Raw genomic sequence first — 21,750 nt, forward strand, 5'->3', positions numbered from 1 at the left:
AGAAAAGGGTTTAAATTACATTCATTTCCTCACCAGCAAGAAGAGCAGAGGAAAGTATTTGAAAGACTCAATAGCCATAACAAGTACATTTGTCAGATCACTCACTTGAGCAGGTGGCTTTTGGCAAAAAAAAAAAAACCAAACCCACAAACACAAAAAAACCAAGCAACCAAAAATAAAAACCCCAAACCAACACCTGAACTGTTTTGCATACTTAATTAGGATGAGCACAAGACCAAGAAGTTTGAGATCTGAGGCTGCTATGTGCTTGCTATATGCAAGCTATGTGCTATATGCTATATGGCATCTTTCAGAAACAGAAATGATAACAAAAGTCATTTATAAAACCAGCTGTTAAATCACTGACAGATGGCCAAAGCAGTTGTATAGTTAATGTTAGAAAAAATCTAAAAATTATTTTTAAAAATGTAATGATAGTGTAGGAATTAATTCCAGTCCACACATGCTCTTCTGTCCACATCAAGGCATTTTATTGAGGTAAAACTTTGCAGAAGATGAGGTAACAATTTGCATAGGACTTACGCAAAATAACTTCACAATTAAAATTTAATTGGCATTAACTACTGTATGTGGAGGATTGATGATTCCAGCTTGTTAAATTCTCCTCACTGCACAGTTCTGTTAATGCTAGTGGTAGGACCATGTAGTACAAGGTACAGCAGTTGCGGGTGATGAAACCAGACTGAGAATGCTTTCATGCAAATATTGCAGCTGCTTTTCATCAGCTGTTTGTTAATGGATGACTGAGACAGACAATGCTTGCCACAGCTTAAAGTAAGCTGGTCCAATTCAAGAGAACGGATGCTAATGTTCTTGTAGCAATGATAGTGGGAGGAGTGAGTGTGGTTTTGTTGTTGGGGTGTTACTGAGTTTTTTGCTTGTTTAAGAAAGCTTTTAAATTTTTGGAATAAAAAAGCCCTTGGTTGTTAAATTACTTTGAATTTGGCACTTGAGTTTTAAGTTGTCAGGTTTGTTAAGGCTAAAACATGCAAGTCTTGGTAAAGATACATTCTTGTGTTATTAAACACTCCCCTTACCATACTTACATGAAAATAACTTCATGCTCTATTTCCTCAAGTCCAGATTTTAAGAAATTCTATCCATGTATCTTTAGTATAGCCATTCAAGCTTGCAAAATAATTTCACAGAAAGTTGCCTTGGAAAAATTCATTTTCTATCTGATATGTTTTAACATTCCTTGCTGGTGAATGTCAATATTCTAAGACCTAGTAGCAATTCCTGCAAGACAGTAAGAATCACGGTATCATTAGAACTATACTATAAAATGTACACAAGCATATACAGAAAATTAACCAGAAAAATATCAGTTGCCCTTTGAAGTAAGTTTTCTAGACCAATTCAAAAATATTATCAAAATACAAAACCAGCTTAAAAAAATAGCCTGAGGTAAAAGTTAAATGCACATAGCAATCTCTTCCTTAAAAAAATAGCTGTATTGAAATTCTAGGTACTTAGTTACTTATTGTCAATAAAAACTTTTACTAACCATTGTAAAGAGTACTTCAACTAATACAAAACTATATAAACATTGAAAAGGTACAATACTGTACTTCCTTTTAAAAATACATAGTTATGACAATTTAAATCTTTACCATACACACAGTTAACTGGCTTTGGATTAGCTGCTACTGTTGTCCATGGAACAGCCAGCTAATTCTGTATGCTGCTGACTTTCAGCTGTGCTGGGACAGGGGACTCTACCATGTCCATTTGCCTGAGTAAGTCGTTGGCTGTAAAACAAAATGTAGGCTTGAGCCTTGCATATTTCTTCCATAGTGCACATGTTGAGTTTCGAATCATTGCAGTGTACCCAAAATCCTACAAAAGGGAAATATACCAGAAAAGAAAGTTATCAGGACACCGATTTTAAGTAACTGCATCATATTTAATAATTAATTAGTGTTTGGTCCCATTTAATGAGTTGTGTACAAATAGTAAACTGTTCCAGTTGGGCTGGTTTATTTGCCTCAATGTTTTAAAAGCCCAGCTTAGCTTCCTCAGATTTACAAGAGAGTTTATAGCTTGAACACATTTAACAAGGCAATACAAAAACTGAACTATTGGTCTACAGAGCTGCACTTCTCATTCCAGGCAGTTCAGCTACAAGTGATTCCCTTTTGCTTTTGAGAAAAGACAGTCATTGTATGAGTTTAGAATTACGACCCCCCCTTTTCTCCCTCACTGCTCATTTCCCAGCAGGTTCCTACCTCCTTCGGAATTGTAGCAGTAGGCAGTGTAGTGCCCTGAGCCAAATCCTTTCCCATGATGCATTACCACAGCAGACAGGTCGTAGATGAAGCAGTCAGGCAGGAGAGACTTGAGGGATTCCCTGCAGCAATAAGGCTCCATGTTTAGCATTTGATCAAAACTAACATGTACACCAATCTTCTCACGGTGATTGCGTCCTGACCACCTGGAAAGGTAAATCAAATGAAAACTTAAGGTTTTTTTTAAAGAAAGAGCACAGCATTCTGAATTATGTTTTAACACAACATAGTATTTTCACTATTATCCTATGCACAAAATAAATGCTAGGCATTTTTTTCTAGGCTTCTTCTTTCACTTCTTTATTTCAAGGCCTTTTAAATGTGTCTATGGTACCTACTGTTTTCATCTTCTGAAACATCCATCTTAGGATCTGTGCAATGGTGAGTGGGAAGTATTTCCCACCTGTTATACCTCTTTGGTATTTCTCATTTATTCTATCTCATTTTCAGTTTCCTTTGTACAAGGGACAGACAGTACTGATAGGTGGGCTAAGAGTTCACAGAGATGCCATGTCCACTTCTGAGGCTAAATGCATTTATGTATTTGGAAGGTTATCTGAGACTTCCACCGAATACAGTCCAGGTTTGTGTATTAGTGATTATGAGCATCCTACTCTACCTCAAGATATCCCAAGATTAATTTTTATCAATAAAATTCAGAGCAAGGTTAGTAAGTTTTGACCGAAAACAAGAATGAAGTAATTTTGGTACTAAAGTAGCAAGTATCTGAAATTCAAAAAGTTAATTCCCTACTTACAACATATCTTACTGATGTTTCAATTGAACAAGAAAAATAAGTTTCCAGTAACTATTTCTCACCACACCAGTAAAGGGAAATGAAACTGATGCTGAAAAACATTGATCCTAAGCAGTGGTAGAGCAAGACTGAATCTGTCTGTTTGCAACACTTTTTTTTGTGGTACTACTTACCTAAACCGTTTAAGGTGTAATCTGAGAACCTGAGGTAGTCGACACACCATAAGCTGCTTCTGAGCTTCTGTGAGTATAACTGGTTTAGAAGAAAACTTCCTTCGTTTTGCTGAGGTCAAACACACAGTTACACAATACAAATCTTGGTAACAGCCTTGTATTTCAGTCTAAGATTTATCCACAGAATTTGTGTGGACCTAAATATCTGTGGTATGTGCCCCCTTAAAAAGGATACACTCTGAGAGCCATTTTGCAAGGATTATTCTATGATGCAAGTAAAAAATACTTGTGGTCACTTACGTTAGTCACCTTAATTTAAAAAGGTGATGGCTTCTTCAGCTGGGAGTATTAGAAACCCCATTAGTGTGTCATGAGGCTGTATCTAAAAGAAGCACCACACTTCAAAACATCTTTTGAACAATTTAATCTTCTAGGGGGCAAGTAACAGCTGTCAAGTGACCACACCAGGACATAACAAGGTCTTTGTTTGCAACACACTTTTAAGACTTCTATTCTTGTACTGTCAGTTTATATTTTACACAGAGAATGTATGCATGAGTACATACTGCCTTTACTCACTGTTGCACTGATCACACGCATATATCTTTCCTTCCAAAGCTTCAGTTTCTGTAAACTTGGCCAGCATTTCTGTCAGCAGACATGGATACTGAGACGACATCTCCTTGCCATTGCAGTGATACCTCTCGGGAAACTCCAGGGACAGGTCCCAGAAAGGTTCTATGGTATTTGATTTATTGTCACAGGTAAGACATGTAACCTGTAAAAAAGATATTTAACCGGCTTCTTACACTCAAAAATTTACTTTGCTAAAAGTGTACCATAACATAGCTCTAAAAAAAGATTCTTTTTCCTAGAGATAACCAAGGATAACCAAAGACAAGACAAAGTCATTTAACAACAGAAATGATACACCTAATTTCTTTTCTCTGAAGCAGCATGTCCAAAACTGTTATCACAAACAAGTAAGTGTTCTTATGTTTTACTGAGAAACAAAAACAGTGTCAAAATGTTCTGTCTGGGACTGTCCAAAAGAAAGCAGCTGGTGAAGTCTCAGGAGTCTTTTCTCCAAAAGGAAAATTTACATGAGAAATTATAATATAGGGTAATTTAAAAATAAATACAAATAAATCAAAAACACATACACACAAAAAAGAAAAACGAAAATAAAAAAAAAAAGGAACAGCTGGGGATTTTAAAGTCATATCCTTCTTACTTTGTAAGTCTTCCAGGGAAGCCTGGATTAGGAAGCACACTTCTTCAAAGAAAAATTAACAGGTAAAAATAATTTATTTCTTCTTTCAGTAAGTGGATCCATCGTCACACTAGGGAAAGGACAAGCAGTAAGACAACATAAATAAAATGTAAAGAAGTGAAGTGAGTCAACCTGGAAAATGCAGATACTACAGCAGGGGACAATTAATTTATTATAACATTCAATACTTAGGAAAATAAGTTAAAAGCAGTAGCTCTTCTAAGCTGGAAAGACAACACATTAGGTGTTGCACGCTTCCTATTTAGGAAAACAGCACAAGTTGTTTGAAACAACTAACACAAAGACACAGCAATAAAGGGATGAAAATTCATGTGACATCCAAAGATTGTTATTTCCTTTATGCTGCTGCTGTTCTACATAAATTCAGTGTAGTTCCCTTCAATTTGGTTAGTAAGCCTACACAAGTGTGAAAATACACTCAGTTGTGTTCAGAAGCTCCTTTGTTTTCCTCTGAGGGTTTGCTGTTAGGTCATTATTCAGCCTGCTTTGGTATTTCATGATCATTTATATAAGGACCGATCCATCACCTCATGGTATCTTCCTCCTAGGTGTTCTTGTAAGTGCACTCATTAGCTGCAACAGCTTGTACTCGATCTCTGCATCAGCCACCTAGGGCAGATGTGGATTTGTGTCCCAGCACAAACTTTTAGCAGTACAGTTAGAAAGCTGTTAACTGCTTTAAGTTCTAAGATGAAAATGCCACTGCCTTGTTCTTAGAAAACAAAACTTCAAACTTACATGGCAGAGAAGAGGAGATTCTTCTGTTTTAATTTACCCTGTCAGGAACATCTTTTGTAAGTGCTAACATCTGGCAACGTTTCTAAGCCACAAATTATTAGTAATTCAGAGCAGAAATCTAGACATGGAAGACAAAAAGGTATGTTTGGCCATAGTTCAACCACACTCTAGCTTAAACCCAGAATGACTAATGAATTTCTGCTGTACAAATGGGTAATTTTGTTGGGCCAAAAGTTTATTTAATTGATGAGTTACTTAAGAATTTGTTGCACAGGAATGCACACTTAAGATTAAGGAGCTCAGAATGAAGAACACACATGACCTCAACACAGATAATTTTAACATGTTCTGAAGTTTTAGTGTATTATATTAATAATCTAGGTTAAGATCTTCTTTCCCAACTAGCTAATAACTACTATCCCAGAGAAAAAGAAACTAATAGACCCAGCTTCCAATTTTTGCCAGTCAAAAAACTGAAGAAGATAAGCAGATGCAAAAAAGTTGCTTCTCATCTCATCATGCAACTGTGAGCAAAGCCGATTTGTGGGGACAAAACCCTGTACTGATATACAGCTGCACTTATTTCCTCAAATCCAAGCCAGTCCTCACTGCAGCAGAGTTAAACTCTGGGATTTATGTAGTTGCCCACAGCCCATTAACCCGACACACCCGGGCAAGTGCGGCCAATCCCATCAGCCCCTGTGCCCTCACTGCTCCTGGACACAGAGGGAAAGGACAGCCAAGCACGGCTGCAACAAGGGTAGAAGTGTTTTTCTCAGCCAGGCCTGCGCTTACTAACTGAATTACCCAAAAAGCAGGAGGATTCCTAGCCTTCTGTGCAGTCCATTGGCACTGCCCTGTCCATTGGCACTGGCTTCACAACATTGCCATCACTCTTCTTTCTGGGACTCCTTTATCTCACACCCCATTATCATTCACACAGCACAACGCAGATTTTCTTTTTTCACAAGAGGGACAGAAATTGTAAAAACTGTTCAAAAGTTGGTTGAATGAGATGAGATTTTATAAAGCCCAAAACAAAAAGAACCCCAAACGTGAACTCAAAGGGCAAAAACTTTATGCACTTGTCCAGTGTAACTTTGTATAGCATAAGTATGTACCAGAGTGATAGGGAATTGAGTCTACTCTAGCAATCTGGTTAGTGATGTCTATCTTTATGACTAAACTTCACAAACTCAGGGTTTGATTCCACCTTCCCATTATAATTCAGAATTACTACTATAGGAAGCTTTAGTGCTGTCATTTATAGCAAAGCAAATGAGAAGTTTACATTAGAGCAAAGTAAATTACAGATTTTAGCTAGTCTGAAATCTCTACCTTATGTTCTGCCCTGATCACCCTCTCATGCCTTGAAACATGGGTACTAAATACAATTGTTTGGTTAAAGCTTAGTATTCAATCATGGGCCAAAGGCCAGACTGAAAAGAGCTGGATCAAATTGCTTGATTCAAGCTAAGCACGGAGACTACTCAGACAAGCATCATTGTGGCCACAATAACTTGATGGACAGCCACTGCCCTGGATGGCATTCAGTGTAAATGCAGCCAAAGAAAATAGTTAACATATTGCTGCAGAAAAAGCCAACTTCATCATCAACTGTTTTGCCTATGTTCCCTGCACTTGCATGGAAGAAAGAAAACTCTTAACCACCTCTGCCCCAACTTTTTCTTTGTTGGTCTTAAGAAGAGTAAAGCAGCCAGTCCCATTTTTGTGCTTTCACTAGATGAGACATATATATAATGACTAGCAACTCAATTTTTGCACAGGAAAGTAACTGAATTTGAAGGGGTTCTCTGGAACCCTAAGCAGAATTCATATGACAGTCAGCATAAAAAAACCCAACTGAACTTGCAGTGATAAGCATACAGCATCATCAAAATGATCTTTATTTAGCAGAATAACATAAAGCATAACCATAGCTAACTGTAGTCTGTGATTCAATGGCCTCTTATAGATTAATTTAAAATGTTACTTTCACCTATTTGGAAAACAACTTGACAATCATTTTGTGACTCAGGCTAAACATAAAAGCACAAAGACTAACACCAAAATAAAGAAATCAGTATACATGACATCAACTGGTTTAAGTGCAAATCCTCCCATTACCTACCTGAAGTTCTCATCTTTTTAACAGTCTATTCAGTGGGAGACTTAATACCCAGGACTACACGGATCACCCTCAGCATTCTCGCCCAAACTCTAACCCACAGAATACTACCCGAAACTGAAGGCTTTCAAACAACTCAAAAACTGCACACTTCCCCTTTTCTCAGACAATCTGTCCTGAAATACACTTCAAGAATAGTTTACATACTACACTGGTTAGAACCTACTTCACTCTCTGGGATTTGGCATAGTCATTTCTCTGACCACTGCATGCTGTTATTCTGCCATGCTGAGCAGGAGCAGAGCAGATGCTCAGATTCCACCTTAAAAATGATCAGGAAGTAATCAAACTGCTTAGGATGTTTTAAGCATGCCTAGAGTATCAAAAGCTAGTTCTTACTAGGCACCGCTGTAAAAAAATATTGGAGCCAATTTTTCTGAACTCTGAGAAGTTTGCAGATGACACAAAGCAGGAGGAGTGGCTGGTAGGCCGGCTGGGGGCACTGCTACACAAGGGGGAGTGGGACAGGGCCGGGAAATGGGACAACGGGAACCTCATGCAGCTCTACAAAAGGAAACATCGTTCTGCTCCTGGGCAGGAATCACCCAGGCACCAGTACAGGCTGGGTGGGAAGAGAATGACCTGGGGGACAAGCCGTCCATGAGCCAGTAACATGCCCTTATGGCAAAAAAGGCCAAGAGCCTCTGCAGCTGCAGTTGGCAGAGCATCACCAGCAGGTCCAGGCAGGTGATCCCTCCCCTCTCCTCAGCCCCCACACAGCTGAAGTGCTGGGCCCAGTGCTCAGAAAAAAGGGAGATGTGGATATGCTGGCCTGAGTCCACCAAAGGGCCAGGAAGATGATGAAAGGCCTTGGACATACCTGACCTATGAGGAAAGGCTGAGAGAGCTGGGACTGTGCAGCCTGGAGAAGGGAGCTCAAGATGGATTTCATCCTTGTACGAGAATTTCTGCTTGCATGATTTCTGAGTGCAAAATAACATCTGCTATTTCAATTTCTGGATTTTTAGAAATACACCTGTCCCCTTCCTTGCTTAATATAGACAGAGTTTGAAATAAACATACTTTAAAAACTGGCACGTACTGTGCTATTTAGTTGGTACCATTTAAAAAAACACAAGCCAAAAAACTCTTGAGAGAGACAACAGCTAACATACTTGAGCTCTTGAAGTGTACTTTAAAGATCTGTGAGCCAGTGTCAGTCAGTTTACCACTGCCACATGAGTTCACAGCACAGTAGTTTCTCCTTTCCCATTGAAGGACTGAGGACAGGAGAGAGTAAGGACCTCCCACAAGAGTACAAGCACTGAGGGATTGAAAACAACTAGTATTTTAATAGACATATTGGCATCTACTCAGAGTCCCAATGGGTTTGAGAGGTATGAGCCACTCTCTCCAGACAATGGCTGCAGGAAGACTAGCATGTGAGCAGACAACAGAGGGGAAGGGTTTTGCAACTATAATGCAGACCTTTACTTCTCTTAGATGTACCAGGTATTGAAGTTTCACAGTCAGTACTGCAAAGTAAAAAGCTGAAATCCTAAAAGAGGTATTAGAATAAACGTAAAATAAAACCAGAGGCAATTTGCTCATGCTGTTTCTGGAGTTACCCACTACCTAGTCTAGTACTCCATAAAATAGTAAAATATTTCAAGCAGTAGATGAAGAAAACTTACTTTAAATTAGCTGAGAACATAGCAAAACAAAAACAACTACCTCATATAAAACGTGCAGTTGTTTTGACATCACCCAAAACTTTTTCTAGTTATCAAAAAGTAGCCTGCATAAGATTCTCAAACACTCAGTTTTCTGCTTTCTTTATTTTATATCCTAAATTCAGTTAGTGCTGAAGCAGGCAGCACTTCAATGGCAACAGACTGATGGCAAACTCAGTATTATTACTTCCCTTCAAGTTAAATTAGAACTAGAAGGGGGAAAATGTTTAGCTGCACATGTGAAAGTAATGCGATACCTAAGCAAACACACAGCTTATCAGCACTGTAAGGGATCCTCTGCATACTTTATCAAGAGTAGTTCATGGTACTCCTGAAGTTTGAAGGTCAGGAAGACTGACTTCACGGTACGTGATTATCTCACAGAATCTCGTAACTTGAACTTATATTTTCTATACAAAAGGCCAGTAAACATAGCAACATTTTAGGGGTTCTAAAATGGAAGGCAACTGCACACAGAAACACGCTTCTCAAGTCTCCTTCTTCAATGAAGTAGGATGTAAAAGTGCAGCTGGGAACGGCTCCAACTATCTTCTAGAGAGAAATTGTAATACTGTCACAGTATTACATATTACTTTATTTTTATTACTATATTTATCACAGTATTACTTTATTTAATAGGTAGATAAAGTTAAGCCTAGAAGGACTAAACATACACTCCTTGTTTTTAAGAGCTAACACTGTCAGAGATGTGATGACACAGCAAGAAGTTTGGGGGTTTTTTTCAGCCCTGAATAGGTGTTCTCTTGCTTTTTTTGTTAATTTCATTAAAGCAGTTCTGACAAATGCCTAGTGAAATCATGACATAGGAATCTTACTGAGGAAAGGAAAATAATTGCCTAACAGAGTTTATAAAGTTCATGTTTCCATGTGCAAACACCGGGGACTAAATCATTAAGATGACCTGAATATATTTTACAAAGAAGAAATGTAAATCTTCAGGGCTTACTTTTTCCTTATAATATTTACTATGTTCAAAACCACAAGTGAAGACTAAACTAAAACAAAGGAGTGGCAGAAGACAAAGGGAACACTGGGAGTGTAAAGTGTTAGACAGTCTGTGGGAACTGCCTAATGAGCCGGGGAGAAATTACTACAGATAACAGCCTCAATACTCTTTTCCTTGTTCCTCTCACTTCAGGCATTCTTGAGATCATCAAGGCTGTATTTTGCACATAGACATCGAGAAGCTGCAGTTAGAGCTGTACAGCCACAGAAGTCACAGGATACCTCAAAACTGTTTAATTCCCTTTCCGTTTTACTCAATAGTGTGGAAGTGAGGGGTGTTTGTTTTGTTTTGTATTGCTTTGGGGTTTGTTTGTTTAGTTTACTCAATAGTGAATTCTCACTACTCCCCTCCTGGTCTCAGGAAGGTGGGAGGGTTTCTAGTCACAAACCTCTTCACGGAAAGCTAAAAATATGTGAAAGAAGTAGTTATTACTGAAATGATGCTGTGTCTTTATAGCCTTGAAAATCCTTACCAAAGCAATGAATCCTGTAAGGAGGTTTGGAACACAAGCAAACCTTGTCAGTATTCCTAAAAAATTACCTTATTTGCTAACAAAATTGTTATTTTTGGAGAGGAATGGGATTTTCAAACAAAAAAGCACTTTAATGACATAAAATACTAAACACTTCCAGTTGTGCAACACTGATACACAATATGTACTACCGAAGGAAAGGAAGCATGCCAACAGAAGTGCTCGTACACTGGGCCAGATGGAAGGTAGCTGGTGATCTGGTTTTATTGCTAGATCTAACAGTTTCCAGTAGTTTCACAAAACCTAGGATGACTGAAGGCTATATGCTGCTAACAACCCTGTTACCTTACTATGAAGTTTACAGGTATCGTAGCAGTAAACGATCCTTAGTCAAACACCACTTGGATTTCTAGCTTTACATATTAAAACATTAAACCATCAATCAAATAATCAGAACAGGCATTTTTGTGTTAAACCTTTTCTTTACACACAGTATTCATCAAATGCTTCTGCACTCCCTCAGTAACATATTCATGTATACTACAGATCCATTCCAGGAACCAGGAATTTCCCAACTTCTGTTCCTCCTGCAATGTGGTTAGTTTTTAGATTAATTCAACAGAAACAAGCATTTGTTTGTTCAGTCACTACTCAGACATTTGTACACACACACTGTTGGGATATGCATAACAGTAAGTGAACACACTGAAATACTTAATGGGGAGCTGAGAAGTAGAAAATAAAAAAAAGAGAGTAGTCATGCAGAAAGAAGGAAAACCACCATTGCCTCCCCACACAAATTTGGTTCCTGTGTTGACAGAGCCTTCTGTATCTTTGTGTTGTAACAGAAAAGAAGTATTAGTATTTCTGTACATAGAATCATGACATGCAATTACTCACTGGTAATCAATCTCAAATTCAAGCTATTTAGTGAAAAAATATCCTGTTTGACATCCATTACCTAATCAGTTTCCACTTACACGAGATTAACACATTCCTTAACACCTCTTGTCTAGTATCACTATAGTGATAAGCCACATACTTAAAATTGTAAATTCTTTATTCCTCCAAATGAGTTGATGCTTAACAGCAAACACAAATATTTCTCAGTAGGTGGAAAGGTGCATTTTAAAATGACAAATTTAAGACTTTTATGAGTCTTTGGGTATTGGGTTTGCACGGCCTGTTTTTTCATAGCGGTAGGGGCTACAGGGTGGCTTCTGTTGAAAATGTGTAATATTTCTTCTGAAACTGTGTAATATATCCTCACCATCCCCCCTCAATAGTTATAAGTGTACAAACCTTTGAAGTATGTCCATCCCTGACTGACTAGTGTAAATCCAGAACCACAAATCATTAAACACCTTTTAAAAAGTAATCATAAAGCATACCTGACTTAATAGCTGTCCATGAAAAATGTTGTTAACCACATTCAAAACCTGCTTTATAAGTTTTCTTTGAGAAGCAGGGATGAGAGCTGGGTATCTGGTCCCTGTAGTCTCCAGTTCCTGCTGTACTTTATCCAAAAGTTCACAGAGAAATTCCTGAGCATCTTGTTGGGCATACCCTCTGAAGGCTGGAATTAGTCTCCACACAGAATGAAGCATGGCAAAAGGAGACACCAGTGCCCATTTGCCAGACCACATAACCTGGAATAGAGTATGCAACTCATGACAGAGAGAAATATGCTTTGAACTGGGCTCCCTGGGCTGAATGAGTTCCATACTTTTTGATGCTCCTCCACTTAATCCAGAGGATAAACTAGGCCGCCTCACAGCATAAGATCCCTTTACTTTCTCTTGGGTCTCATTCACGTGTAATGTTGAGGCAGCTATTGACAGGTGTTTGGACGAAGATCTTGTTTTACCATTGGTTGCTGTTGCCAGCAGTTCCTGAGTTTGGTTGAGATCAAGCTTTAAAAAGCATTCTCGAAAAATAAGTAAGTGACTTAATACCTGCAGGACAGAATTCATATAGCATGTGTTTCCCAGGTTTCTCAGTCCTGTTACTCCAGGAGTCACTGTGGGCCTTCGTTTAATTGGAGAGTCACTTATTTTTCTCAGTCTCAGTTCATCAGAGGTATATGTTTCTTTCAACTCTGCCACAGATTCCATGTTCTGTGGTGTTTTCTGAGGGCAGAGTTCTGTTTTTAAGGACATTCTAATCTGATTTTGTAAACGACTGCTCTTTCTTGGAGGCATCTTTTCCATCTCTGCTTTCAACTCACGTTTTCGTTCTTGTCTTCTCTTCCTAGCTTTGTCCTTTTTCAGCTCTGCTTCTTCTCGATGTCTTTCTTCTTCCAAAATCCTTTTTCCAGTAGGTGTCAACTCAAGCCACGATCTGAATACTTTGCCAAGGACTGCACGCCGTCGGTGCCAGAGAGCTGTGAACATTCGATCTTCATTCCGAAGCATGGCTTGGGCACCACCATGTGAAAGGTAGGAATCATCACTTGTACCCATAGAACGCAAAGTCCTCCCACTTCGAGTGGTGCACTCATAGTTCTGACTCTTGATTGCACTTAATGTACTCCGCAAGAGTTTTAGATCACCGGTTGCGTTATCATTGAGAACGTAATCGTCGCAGAGATAACAGAAAACATACAGCTCATTTACTTCCAATGCCACTGGGTGGCTGCTCTCCTGAAAGTGCTTTAGTGCATGTTCCTCGATGTATCTTCCACACGCCACATGCGAGCAGCTGAGGCACGCCCACACAGATTCTGTAGTATTGCAGTCCATGCAATGCCATTTCTGAGGATTGAGAATGGAGTGATCTTGAGCCAGTCGCAGACGTCCTACGTGCTTACACTTATCCATTGTTAGAACTGAAATTGCAGAGATATGCTGGCAAAACACATCATCCAAACTATTTTCTGTCCATGATATTTCAATCTGCAACTAAAAAAAAGAAAGTTATAGTTCATAAATACCCAACTCTATCTCTTTTACAGGAGCCAGTGTACCAAATTCATGTTGAGGTTAAGATCACAATCATCATCCAACTGAGTCCCACCGAACACATGAAAGCAATCAGTCATGTGGAGCCACACTCACACACTCAACACCTTCAACAGCAGTACGACATTCACACTAAATTGCCTCCATACCACTGTTTATATTCCCAGCGCTTTGCGGCCCAGGACTGAAGCATACTAAATGCTACACTTTAGACCCAGTTTGTTCTTTTTTATTAAGGGGCACTGATTTTGTTAAAAGATACTGTTACAGAGTTCAGACACAAACACAATTTAAAGTGAGAAAGGTTGCTCAGAGCAGCTGAGGAAGCCCCCAAGCCTAGAAGTGTTCAGGGCCAGGTGGGATTGGACTTTAAGCAACTCGGTCTAATTGGAGGTGTCCCTGCACACAGCAGGGGATTGGGGGACAGGATCTTTATGGTCCCTTCCAACTCAAACTATTCTGTGATGCCAAAATTCTCCTATTAATTCTATCCCTAAGCATACAGGTGCAGAAGTGCAAAGTTCACTTAAATTTATTATGTTTACACAGTGCCAACAGTTCAGACAAACGAGGCTTTATACAACTCAAGCCCTTAATTAACCCATTCCTTTAATTAACTCACTGCCCCTCTGTGCTCAGTAAACCTCATTATACCATTTCTACAATAATGTATCTTAAGTATCTACATTTTAACACGTCATCCTAACACCTCTGAAAGAGTAACTTGGCAAAGCAGAACTTGATTTCTTGAGACAGAAACACCAGGAGGTGTCTACATCAGTTACTACAAACTTTATAAGAACTTTCTAATCCAGGTCTTCAGAAGATCATTTAAAAATCTGGCTGGCACTGGCTCATATCCTTTATTAAGTTTGTATGGTTGCATTTATTTATTCAAAGCTGCTGGTTTTGCTTCCTCCTATAAGGTGCATTTACCCAGAGAGTGTCTGATTTGCAAAAAAATTGAAGAGACAGTGTTTTTCTCTTTCTTGTTTTTACCATTTTCTTTGACTATGTCGTTTAGCTATAACATCTAGAGAAAAATGATAATGGTGCTATAATGCATCAGGAAGTGATTACATGTGATCTGGGGCATTTGTGCCTACCACATCACTGAACAGAAGGGCCAAAGAGCACACAGCACCAGTACCATTATGCACAGTGCTTGCCAGATGAAACAATTAATTCACCTGAGGAGTTCAAGGCTTTGTCAAATATTCAGCCTATGCCAAGTGAGATGAGTTTGCCATTACAAATGCATGCTCTGGACCTGGCCTAGGCTGTCCAATAGCAAGGTCCTGGATTCTTTCCAGGTAAATAAACTATACTACAAAAGTACTGAGTGCTTTACACAACTCTGGACAGAGCCAAAAAAACTATATTCCAGCTATTAGCCTTAAACATGCTAATATTTATCAATTTCTACAGTCCTGAAACACACAAGAACAGGTTACTCAATATACAGCAGAGGTTTAGTGTAAGCTAAGCTTTAGATAGAGGGAATCCTAACGTACAATGACATGACACCGCTAAGGAAGGGAAACAGGTTGGTTCTAGCCAGCTAGAACAGAAACTCTAATCTTCATCTGGTACTTTGAGAAAAGCTGTCCTTAAAAGACTCAACAAAAAATGGCTTTGTTTGGTTAACTGGCCCATGGCTAGTGCCTTTTAAAATGTTACAATACAGATATCAACATAAGAGCTATAATAAGTCTCTAAGCACATAATCTGCATCCAGCATTGCATGTGTTGTATAGAATTTATTCTGTAATGAAGAAAAGCTTGAACCAGTTGTAGAGAAACTAAAGAAGTGTACACAGTTTTACATGCCCATATTAATCTCTCATTCATTCTGGCTAAGAGTTGTCTCCAGTCCATACCCACTGCACTGAAGAATTTCAGGCAGCATGAACTCTGGGGAGCAATTCAGCAACTCCCAGATCAAGTACCAGCCACAGTGTATTAGGGGAGGTTGAGATCCCTTGTGTGCTGTGGTCACAAAAGTAATGGCTTGCTTAACTTTTCCATCTTGCTTGCACTCATAACGTTCATTCCTTCTAAAAGGCAATCTATCTGTAGGCTGCCAATTAGATTCTTTTACAAATAGCTGTGCAGAGTAAGTTTGCTTTTCATATTGTCTTCATAAATAAGACCATCAGCATTATCTTGTGTCTTCTAGTCTGATAACCTCTTTTCCCCAAAGAAGTGGAACTTTTATAACACTGATAAAATTCAGGATAGTAGTATGGATGTAAAGTGTGCTGCAATAATTCAATATGGTATTTTAAGAGAATTTTAAGTGTCAAGACTCATCTTTGTGGTTTTGGGCTAACATAAATAGATTCTACTGCATAACATATTAGTAACGGTCCTTTCCAGCAGACCAGAAAAGAACACTAAACCCTGCCTTCCCACAGGGCTGTCACACACAGCAATGCTGTCAGTCAGAGGAATCTGACAGGTCAACTCTTTCTGGATTTGTTGAAGTCACCGTGTAAAACCTGTGGCTTATTTTTCCTTCCTTTTAATATTATATGGTCAGATTATTTTTTTTTGCACTTTTAAAAACATTCTCAAGACTAAAACTGCTTACATGCCTCAGTGTGAGCAGATACTGGACTGAGAACAAAAGTAATCCACTGATCTCAGGACGACCACTGTGTAAATCAGGACTGCACATTCAAGCTCTTCATGCAAAAGCAGCACAATTCTACGAAAGCGCAAGATCAGCACCTTGAAGGGAAAAGCCTAAAAGCCCCAGCTCCCCCACCAGCAACCAAGCCAGCATGACATTTTCCCACCTACGTCGATGTGTGGAGAAAAGAGACAGGGTGGAAGGGGGAGGGGGAGGAAACATCTTAGCACGGGAGAGAGAAGTCTTTCTTTGACAAAAAACGTGAAGAAATCAAAATGCAGTTTGGTCAAAAAGACAGAAATATCTGAAAAGACTGCAAAAAAGCTTAGACTACAAAACTGAAACCAAGAAAACTTCAGATGAATGTCAAGCAGCACACTGACATCATGAATGTTTGAAGTACTGAGACTGCATCAACTCACATTTAAATACTGTACCTTAGAACCAAAACTTGGCAAAAAATCTCAGGGTGAAAACAGGAGTGAAGTGACAGATAATGGTGGAAGAAATAGGAAAAATACTGCATACTCATTCCCACACTTACTAGAACACTGCAGCTAGAATAAAATAGTACAAGCTAATGCTCCAATGTTAAAATTCCCTAAAGGAAGTTATTCAGCACTAGTTTCTGCATTCTTCTCTCCTGAGGTTCAGTTCTGTGCACACACACAAAGAAACTTTGAATTAGTTGACCAGCACTTCAGAGATCAGGCCCCCGGGGGCGGGGCGCGGCCGTGTTCTTACCACAGACCTGAGCTGAAGTACTAAGCAAAATAACAACTACTAGCATATAGAATAGTACTGTTGAAAGCATTAAGTTGTCTGGAAACAGATACACAGAAGTTTTTTCTTGCACCAAAGTTTCACAAGCTAAAAACAAAGATATATAGAAAAGGACTTTTTTGTTGTACCAGATCTCAGCCTTACTGACATGCTCGTTCCTTTTGTTCCACTCAAGAATGGCTGGCAAAATGTACATTTTTGGATAATTCATGAGCTGAAAAAGTAGTTGATGCCAAAATCAACTTAGAAGTCACTAAAATTGATTATTTTCTTCCATTTCTGTTCCATGCAAACAAAAATTCAAGATTTTAAGACTTTAAGGTTCATTTTCACAGCTGATTAATTTATAAAATGTAACTATAAATATAAACAAAAGGATGTATTTTTCCCTTAGTCACTACCTGTGTAATTAATTGCCTGGCACATAAATGAGAAGTCTCAAGCATTAGACTAGAAATGCACTACATAGTTTTACAATTAGATATACACGTGTGTATGCTCTTGTGCCCCATTTATATTCTGGCTTTTAAATCAGATGACCGTTTACCAACTGATTTTCATCAGGTTCAGAGTACCTGTTGAATATCTGAAAACACAGGAATCATGGGTACTTAAACAACTCAAAGTTTTAGATAACAAGTACACTAACTAGAAGGCAGTACCAGAAAGTACTGCTTTAATGCTTTTTCAAACGAGTTTTCTTTAACAAAACAACTCAACGAAACACTGATGTGCGTAACTTCCAGCTGCAGTACAGTCCTGCAGGAGTAACAGTTTAGACTTGAAATCAAAGCAGCACTTCAAAAAGAAATTTTATGAATTATTTCCGATTTCTAACAGAAGAGCCTTTGACAAGAAATCCCCCAGTCTCCCTCCCCTGGAGCCGTGCAGATCGCCATTTAACTTTTTTTTCTCTATTTTTTTTTTTTTTTTTTTACCAGCTAAAGAATGTATATCCAATGTGCTGCCTAGAAGTGGTCGTTTACCCCAGGACACCACAGACAGCGGTACAGCTTTACATTCGATGTCTACTACTGCAAAGAACCGCGCGTTTCCTGCAGTGGAGACTTCACGATAAACAATACAGACCGAAGTACTTTCACACAAGCACGAAAAACACTGCATTTCTTACTGGTCTGAAGTTACACTTGACAGTTCTCTCTGTTTAGAAAAACGAGCACCTCTGACTGCCCTGACAGCTCCTGTTCTGACAGCCCCTGCAAGCAGACACTCCGGCTACGCTGGCCCGGGGCTCGGTGCCTTTCCCGCAGAAGGTCCGGCGCTTCCCGGCGCACCGCGACATGGCGCGACTTCGCCTCTGGCCACCACAGCCAGGAGCCGAGAGCGGCGGGCCCCGCTCACCGCCACCCTCCGCTCCTCCCCAAGCTCTCCCTCACCTCGACGTCCTCCCGGCCCCTCAGGGACGTGGAAGGGAGCGGGCCCCAAGCAGGGGTTGCCCGCCACACACCGAGCGCGGCAGGAAGGCGGCAGAACCCCTGCCGGTCCCAGGGTCTCGCTCCCCCGACCCCATGCCTTGCCCGGCTCGCCCCCGCGACAACGAGCGCCTCCTCCTCAGGTGCCCGCAGGCACCGCGCCGCCGCTACCGTCCCTCCCCGGGGAAAAGGCGCCGCTGTCTCCCGCCCCGCGCTCCCCTCCGCAGGGCACCTGCTCCCCGCAGGCCGGCCCCGGGCGGGCTGGCAGCGCCGCCGCGCCACTGCCGCTCCCGCCCCCGCCCGCCGGTCCCGCACGCACCCTTCACCCGCCGCCATCTTGGGCGCCCCGAGCCGCCGCCGCCTCAGAGCGGCCCCTCCACGACGTCAGTGCCGCGCGGGGCCGCCCCCACCCGCCCCACACCCCCACCCGGGCGGGGAGCGCAGCGGGCGGCGGGGGGGGTCGCGGGGAAACGCGCGGCGGGGGAGCGCCGCGAACATCCCCGCACTCGCCCACCACCCGCGCCCCCGCGGCCGCTCTGGGCCCTGCCGCCGCCCCGCGCCCACCTGCCCATCGCCATGTGCCGGCGGCGGCTCTGTCACCAGATTTGTAGTGGCAACCGAAGTCCTTCCCACGTCTCCTCCCACCTCCCCCGGCCTCCCCCGCCCGCCGGGCCGAGCGGGCCGGTCCCGCGGGGCCGGACGCGGAAAGGCTGGCGGGGAGCGGCGGGCGGGTGTCAGGAGCCGGTTCCCGAGGAGCTGAGGAGCTGCCACTGCCCCGGCCCGTGCCCGCGGGGCACCTGCTTGCCCTGGGGTGGGTCTGTACCCAGCCGGGAAGAAGCGGGGTCTTGGACCCCCCAGGAGTGGGTGTCCAGATTTCTTTCCTACATTTTCACCCGTGATTTGTCATCGGTGGCGTCGTCCTCATCCCAGCACAGCGGGAGCTCTGTGGGCTGTGTGAGCTGAGCGAGACCCGCCCGGTGGCTCCCCCGGCTCGCCGGTGCCGCCAGGAGCCATCTCTGGCCTGGCCGCTGCCCGGATGTGACAGTCACACACCGTACCGGGGATCTCAGCCCATGAAACTCCTTCATATCATATCTCCGTGCATGTTGTTTGTGGAAACTTCTGCAAGGCAGCTCACGTGATAAAAAACCCCAATCTCTTATCAGGTCCCTGTTACCCATCTATTGAGTACTTTTTCACTCTCAGGTTTCATTACAGAAACTTAAATAGGCAAAAGACTTGTAAACTAACATCCTGCAGATGTCCTGTTTGGTAAATTTGATGCGTCTTTACACTGATACTTCTAGAACTAAAGTTTCTGAAGTGCAGCCAGCTGTTTCTAGCTGCTTTCCAGTTCCGCCAAAGCTGAATTAATTTACACTTGTGCGTGGCTTCTGCTCTGCCCTGTGTAGGGCAGGCTGTGTTTGGGACAAGAATAATCTTGTGAAAACCCCCTCCTGACTGGGCAGCATCACTTTTTGCTGGAGAAGGTTGGCTTGTGGTTTATGTGAACCTGCTCATAAAGTCAGTGTGGGGTGCTGCTGGCCATTGCAGAATGTGGTTGTGATGTGTGTGATGCTGCTTAGCCACCATAAACGAGTAGTGGTTTGATGCAGAGTGTGAGCATTTCAGATCCCCCGCTCTTGTTTTGGATCCATTATGCCTTAGGATATTTTCATGACAGCATCAAAATCTCTCACATCTGTTTCTGTGTTTCTAGTTGTGTCATCATAGAAAATGTGTTTCAGTTTAAAAGCTGAAATCTATAGGCCCTGGTTGCCTCAATTCTGCTCCAGTAGTGCATTCCCATTCTTTCTGTTTCTAATGAGACTGCTGAGATGGTGTTAGCAGGATGTGGCCAAGAGGCACAATTCCATTTGTCTGCAGGGTCGCTTTATCACGGTGCTTTCAGAAGGTCATAAAAAATGTATACAGATGAAGTCACAAGGCTTCAGATGTATTTCAGATTTCTAACTTTAAAGTGAAATACTGTTGCTTAATCAAAATATTTATGGAAATTGTTCATGCTTAGTGATTCCACATGTTTGCATTTCCCCATTAGATGTTTTAAAACAACTTTAACAATTTTCACATAACTGTTTTGTCAAGTTCCTATCTCCGTCTTTAACAGTAGCAGTTTCTTCTTGATTCATAGTTGGCAAACTAATCCTTCCATGCGTTTTCTTGCTAGAATCCTATTACACTATTCTCACACTCACCATCTCAGTCCAGTTCTGTGTGCATGTCTGTGCGTTGGCTAAGTGGATGTTGGATCTGCTCTCAAGACCAGACTGACTCACCATCCCTTCTGAGACCTCTTCACCTGCCTTTGCAGGCTGCTCTCACCAGGGCTCCACAGCCCCGGGAGCCTCTAGAGGGGGAGTCCAAGCTTCGGATGCCTCCGCACACATTGGAGGTCTTGTCCACGTTGTCTGGGTGAATGAAGTACAGGTGAGACTCATTCTATTACCATCCAGGGCACTGAGAAATAATCCCAAACCCTGTTTTTCCTAAGCATCCAGAGGAGACTTTGATCTTGGGCTGCTCACAGGAAGGCTAAGGCCAGCAATGCAAATGGGAAATGGTGGCTCTCAGCCATGCACATACTTAACTCTAGTCGAAGCTGTTGGCTCACTCAGACACAGCCTGAGGCCTTGTCACCAGCTCCCTTTACATCCTAAATGGCCACTTTAATTAGCTATTCACAAAGTGATTATGATCCTGAAAAATTCGTTTTTATTTATGCCAATTTTAAATGTTGGTAGTCTATCATCTCTCTAACACCCCTCTCTCTTTCATCAAATAGCACCTATATTTTGAAACCCTGTTCAAGTGATAACAGAGATTTGCCATGTCTCTGCTATCTCTGCAGTATCTGATTTAACGCAGAATAAAGTTAATATTTTTTTTATTTTCTTGTTTGTGTGTGATTTCCCTGTGTTAATGGACAACATTTCAGCTGATACTGACTAAGCACATTTCATACCCTTATTGGGTTAAGGCAGACTTCAGTCTCTGTTCCTGCCACATTGGGTAATCCATTGCAAAATATTGATTTGGAGCTGGGATTTGGCTTCAGCATAACAAGTAAGTCACTGAATTGCTGTGCGCTGCTCTTACCATATGCGCCCTGCTTCATGTGTGCCTTTAGTGACAGCCTGCTTAAAATTTTTCACCTTCCTTTAACCTTTCTCTGAGTCATGTATTTATTCTTCTAAATAGCATCCACCTTAAAAACATTCAAGGTTGATAAGAGAATTCCTGAGCCTTAGGGGACACATAATGAGACCCAACTCCTTTCCACCATC

The 21,750-nt window shown here is 41.4% G+C and overlaps 1 protein-coding gene across 5 annotated transcripts; it reads right to left on the reverse strand.

Annotated features, from left to right (window-relative positions):
* Positions 1 to 469: 469 nt before the first annotated feature.
* On the reverse strand, positions 470 to 19,069 carry USP44 (ubiquitin specific peptidase 44). Of its 5 annotated transcripts, none has more exons than XM_042025976.1 (6): positions 19,007 to 19,069; positions 12,023 to 13,531; positions 3,819 to 4,017; positions 3,240 to 3,348; positions 2,250 to 2,455; positions 470 to 1,860 (listed from the first exon to the last, which is right to left on the reverse strand). In XM_042025976.1, exons 2-6 carry the CDS (start codon positions 13,448 to 13,450, stop codon positions 1,661 to 1,663), a joined length of 2,142 nt encoding a protein of 713 aa, XP_041881910.1. In that variant the 5' UTR covers positions 13,451 to 13,531; positions 19,007 to 19,069; the 3' UTR covers positions 470 to 1,660. The 5 variants fall into 5 exon arrangements, with proteins under 5 accessions (XP_041881910.1, XP_041881903.1, XP_041881918.1 ...); XM_042025969.1 differs by lacking the exon at positions 19,007 to 19,069 and adding an exon at positions 18,762 to 18,822; XM_042025984.1 differs by lacking the exon at positions 19,007 to 19,069 and adding an exon at positions 18,762 to 18,807 and having other exon boundaries at positions 12,023 to 13,525.
* Between the last annotated feature and the right edge of the window lie 2,681 nt (positions 19,070 to 21,750).

Source organism: Corvus kubaryi, unplaced genomic scaffold (genome assembly GCF_017639235.1).
Source record: "Corvus kubaryi isolate FWS band 111438036 unplaced genomic scaffold, C.kubaryi_AGA036_p1.0 129, whole genome shotgun sequence".
Classification (NCBI taxonomy): domain Eukaryota; kingdom Metazoa; phylum Chordata; class Aves; order Passeriformes; family Corvidae; genus Corvus; species Corvus kubaryi.

Bases quoted from the DNA above. Each gene is read 5' to 3' on its own strand.
- USP44 (XM_042025976.1), bottom strand. From the start codon at position 13,450: ATGGATAAGTGTAAGCACGTAGGACGTCTGCGACTGGCTCAAGATCAC. The intron at 4,018-12,022 runs GTATGCTTTATG...TCTTTTTTACAG, and splicing joins ATGGACAGCTATTAAGTCAG to GTTACATGTCTTACCTGTGA. The intron at 2,456-3,239 runs GTAAGTAGTACC...TTACCTTTCCAG, and splicing joins TTACACCTTAAACGGTTTAG to GTGGTCAGGACGCAATCACC.